At 41.4% G+C, this 5,216-nt stretch overlaps 1 protein-coding gene across 1 annotated transcript in view; it reads right to left on the bottom strand.

Annotated features, from left to right (window-relative positions):
- Positions 1 to 235: 235 nt before the first annotated feature.
- Positions 236 to 5,216, bottom strand: part of SUMO3 (small ubiquitin-like modifier 3) — a 10,309-nt gene continuing 5,328 nt past the window's right edge. Inside the window, exons 3-4 of the mRNA XM_006898414.1 lie at positions 2,443 to 2,514; positions 236 to 328 (exon numbers count right to left, since the gene is read on the bottom strand). Coding sequence (XP_006898476.1) covers positions 236 to 328; positions 2,443 to 2,514 — 165 coding nt within the window. The remainder of the gene's footprint in view (positions 329 to 2,442; positions 2,515 to 5,216) is intronic.

The following is a 5,216-nucleotide window of genomic DNA, read 5'->3' as shown; positions in this document are numbered from 1 at the left end:
AAAACCTTGCAATTCATTTAACCTAAACAAAGATAGCAATTTGTATTGGCCCAATTTCAGCTGTAGATTAATCCCTGCAGAAATAGTGTTGAGTTGCACTTGAAGTACATCAAGGAGAGAGGAAAGTAATTTGGTGATAGTCCTCGGGTTTCCGAAGACACCTGTGGTGGCGTGTTCACGTTTACTACTGGATCACAAATGCAAGGACAGGTGACACAGACGTGAAATGGTCCCCCTAGATGCGACATCCCAATAGGTCTCCAGTCGCCCATGTGCCACCCGTCTGCTGCTGGAACACATCGATTGTGTCTTCATCCTCCATCTCCAGCTGTCAGGGATGCCAAGACAGGAACAGGGAAAAAGAAGAGGAATATTAGTTTCTCTTGTTAAGACTGTTTATCTCAGGAATAAAATATGTTCATCAACTTATCATACTTTGTTCTTTTATCTCTCTCTTTATGTAACATGCTATTAAATAAAGTTCTAGCTTTTTTTTCATTTATAGGAAACCAATTTAATCACCAAGTTCTTCCTAACAAAACTCACAGAAGATTCTTTAGAAGCTAAGAACCTCAACTAGATAAAGAGAAAAACTGAGATTCCCAAAAAAACAAATGTCTAAAATTTTTATTGAAAATTATATAAAGTTGGAATCCATGACAACATGGGATGTGGATGGTTAACACCACGCTGCCTGGGACAGGCAGAAGCATGGCAGGTCTACTGACTAGCAATGGCATTTCTATGGAGCATGATCTCACTTTTGTGAAACCCGAAGTCAACAGAAGCACAAGTAAGGGGTCCACTGTGGGATTCCTGAGCCCTGCCATCTCTTACCACGGACAAGGCAGAGATGTGCAAGTGTGTGTCACTTGAATCTCCTTTTCTGATACAGCAGAGAGCAAAATCACCCATGCTGCTCTTTCCTCATTGTCTAAACAAAAGGAACTCTGCCAACTCACACAGAGGTAGCCCAAGGCTGATGGCAGTAATGTTTGCTAGAATGTTCTCGCGTATGGAAAATGTGGCTTCGATTTCCAGGCTGCATGTTTGGGCGGAAGAAACGCTATCTTTGGACTTCTTTTCCAGCCCATTTACTTCATACCTCCCCACCTTTGCGTCTACACACAGCACATGCACTCTCGGCAGCCACCTTCCCACAGAACCTTGCCTGAAGCCCTTTACTCTATGCTCCTAAGATTTGCTCAATAGTAAGCAGAAATAAAGCCTCTCTACTTTTAAGCCCTTTAGGGCTTTGCAAAATATTCCCCACAACTCTGTGAAGGAAGAAAAAATAAAACAAAACAAGGAGATCTAGATTTCACAGAGAAAATGGACTCCAAGAGATCCAGTGGTTCAACAACAAGCCACCCAGCTGACAGAAGAAAAGAGTAGCTACAGGGCTTGAGCCCTGTACTTGCAGGTCCAAAGCTCCTTCCACTCCACTATACTGCACTGAATAAGACAAACTAACTCTTCCAGGTGTTTGTGTGTGCTGAATACATGCTTGTAAACATGCTGACAGGTGTGTGTGGCAGCACACTCTCTACCCACATTCAAGTTCACAAAGGCTTAGAACTGGATGAGGAACAAGTCAGAAATTTAGCTACAAATTGATAAAGACTGCAAAATCAGCGTTTAGAAGACATAGGCAGGGGCTTCTGCCCAGCCTCCCCAGAAAGCCACCACAGTGTTAGCTCGGGTTTCGTCTTCGTGCACGTAGAGGTGGGCTTGAGAAAAGCATCAACATGCCTCTGGCAAGAGATTTATTACATCCTTCCATGGAGGATGAGAAGAAAAAGCATAAAAAGAAACGGCTAGTTCAGAGCCCAAATTCTTATTTTATGGATGTAAAATGTCCAGGTTGCTACAAGATTACCACAGTTTTCAGCCATGCTCAGACAGTGGTTCTTTGTGTAGGTTGTTCAACAGTGTTGTGTCAGCCCACAGGGGGAAAAGCCAGATTCACAGAAGGTTGTTCATTCAGAAGACAACAACATTAATGCTCTCTATGACTTCCTAAATTTCTCTTCGGTCACAGAAAGCCGTACCAATCAGTAATTCCGGTTAATCCATCATAATATAATAACATTTCAGTTTTTGGTGAAGTATGTGGCACTTACTTCTTTTGGTGTCAGTTTTTTCAATAAAGTTTTGATTATGGGGGAAAAAAAAAACAAAAAAACACTTCTCATCTTTCTTGACCCTGGACACCACAGTCAAGAGATGCATGTAACACTAGAAGGCACACCCCAATCTTCAATATGAGAGAGAGTATTTGCCAATACATGTTCCCCTCATTAGAAAAACTTACCTTCAAAACTAAAAACTAACAATTATAATAGTTTAATTTGGACATTAAGCAAGATCTCTCAAACAACCTAATTCTTAAAAGCAAATCAGAAGTCCTCCCTTGAATACATACAAAGACAGCTTTCATACCTGTGCTGGAGTGTCTGCTTCATTAATTGGCTGCCCATCAAACCTGAATCTAATCTGTCTCATTGACAAGCCCTGAAAAAAAAGAGCAATTACCATTAAATATTTCCAGATAGTATCATTAAATTCAAAATATCCTGATTTATGATCCATATAATGACAAAAGTGTACATATAACCTATAATCTGTCAGACAAGGCCTCAATCCAGACAGGTTCAGTAATCAGATCTCTTAACATCTCTTAGTCATTTATAGACTCAATGAGTCAATCTCAAGCTTTCTCCAGAAGCTGAGAATTTCTACGTAGTAGGCTCTACTGTTTCCCTCCTTTGAGAAATTTCAAAAAAGTACCAGTGGTTTGATAAAGAGGCTACATGAATCTAGAAAGTCAGGTCTAGGACAGATGGGTATGTTCCAGGTAGAGAGCAACACAGCATTCTGGGAAGCAAGAGTAGTTGTTGGGGTATAAAATTTTACCAAAAAAGCATCCAGATTTTACTATATCAGATAGAACTAAAACTTGTACACTTAACACTGCTTACTGATAGTCAAGGAAGACAAAGGCACAAAGAACAGCAGAGAGAAAAGAGTACAGCAGTAAAGGTGAGAAGCTTGAAGCCACAGAGCAAGGAATATGGTGGTCTGAGGGAAATCAGAACCTGAAGAAACAGGATAAGGGATAGATACCAGGACACAGAACCCCAGGGTATCAAGGGTCTCCATCTGAAAGGCTGAGATCAGCACAAAACTATTTCTGGACAACTGTTTGGAAGTTCTCATGCAGTCCAACTCCAGGCTCTACCCAGTCCCCAAGAGTAGCAATCTTTTCCATGGAAGAGGCCTCTCTTCAGGAGATGCAGATTCAGGTCTGGGTTTACATACGCTGGTACAAGTGAGGCAGTGCCTGCCTTGTTGCCTGTTTCTCTCTAACTGTGCCCCTAGAACATTAGTAGCTGCTGTACAACACAAGCGAGAACATGGAGTTCATCCTCTGGAACTCAATGAACCCAGACAGACCCAATATCCACCCATTCCAGTAGCTCATTCTATGTGTAATCCATACACCAACCCACCTCTACCCGTCACCAGGCACACAAATCTTCCTCCAGCTTTAGCACATAGTTTCTCAGTGCATACAGGCATATAGCTGAGGCTCAGAAGCTATTCAGACAACAATATAAGAGATCAAAACAAAAATAAAGAACGTAAAGGAAACAGGAAAAAATCAGTAAACTCTGTAGGAAAGGGGAAAAAACCTTACTACAACCAAAATAGGAAGTTACTACTGGGGGGGAGGGGAGGAGTAACATTCAAAAAACTAAGGATTTCAGGAAATCAAAAGACATAACAGAAATAGGGGCTCCAAGAGGGATATAGGAAAAAAATAAAAAGGTGAAAGTGTCTGGATGTCTACTTCACAAAAAATGGTCACTGTGACTCGGATTCGGATTCATGGCAGAGTATATATAACCTGTAGAGAAGGACTTCTCCAACAGAGCCATGGGGGGAGGGAGTGTCTAACCCTAGACTTGTGGATGTGATTCCATCAGGGAATATAGTTTTCTTTGTTATATAATGAGAATATGTCAGTGTAGGGCGTATTTTAAACAAATCATCTTGAGATATAAAAAGAGCAATTTAAGCAAATAAACAAAGCAGCACGGGGGGAACATAGATGCCCTGTGGAGATCATCAAGGAATCAAGGAAGAAAAGCAGAAAGAAACAAGAATTTTCCTCAAGAGTGAGCAGAAAGAGCCTTCCCCTACTGCTGATCCCATGTATTCAGGTTTCTAGTCTTCTATTACTATGAGAAAAGAAATTATCTGTTTGTAAAAACAGTTCATTTTTATTTCTGTTATACCAGCACAAAAAAATTAAGACAAAGTGTATATCTGTTCTAGGAGTTAACAATGACTGCCTGAGGAGGAAAAGTGAGGTGCACAAGTTGCAATGACAATGTTTCTTTTAAAAAGGAATTGTAAGGCACACACGAAAAAAGCTGACAAAAGCTGAGAGGGTAGCATAGAAGCAGATCAGACTTCTAGCATCTGCCAGCACCAAGAGGAAGGTGGCAGCGTGCTCCAGCACCGCATTCCCAGCAGCAGTGCCACCTCCCCTCGGAGAAGCGAGTCTCCTTAGGGAAAGGCCTTGCAAGCATACGGCTGAGCGAGACAGGCACAGAGCAAGAAGGACACTGTGTCACAACAGGGCAAGGGAACATCACTGAAGGAAGAGAATACAGGTGTGGGCCACATGCCAACAATGAGTCAAATTGAGTGTTAAGATAATCTAGGAGTTCAGTATGGCACTAAAAGCTGGCCATTGTAGAGAATGTCAGTGAGTTAATTGTTGAGAATTGTTAAATAATGGGGAATAATCAAGAATTTCTTTAATTCCTGCTGAGAGTGGTATCTTTACTGCCATATTCCAGTTATTCAGGGAAGAGAAACTTTAAATATAAGCCAGAACTCACCATTCTGCAGCCCCTAATGAATAATGAACTGGTATGTAACATGTTGGGTTGCTAAACTGACCTTCAGTGGTCTCAATCTACCAGATGATCTGCAGAAGAAAGATAGGCAGTCTCCTCCCAAAAAGGATTTATAACCTTGGAAACCTGATGGTCAACATGAATCAGAATCAACTCTATGGCAGTAAAGGAGAACGTAATAACAGAGCTAAGTAACTGTCACTGTTGTTGTTGTTATGTGCCATCGAGTCGTTTCCGACTCATAGCGACCCTATGCACAACAGCTCTAAACCCTGCTCTATCCTG

The sequence above is a fragment of the Elephantulus edwardii genome, unplaced genomic scaffold (assembly GCF_000299155.1).
Source record: "Elephantulus edwardii isolate Elephantulus edwardi_28Jun2011 unplaced genomic scaffold, EleEdw1.0 scaffold00228, whole genome shotgun sequence".
In the NCBI taxonomy this organism is placed as follows: domain Eukaryota; kingdom Metazoa; phylum Chordata; class Mammalia; order Macroscelidea; family Macroscelididae; genus Elephantulus; species Elephantulus edwardii.
This window is presented reverse-complemented; position numbering and strand designations above follow the sequence as displayed.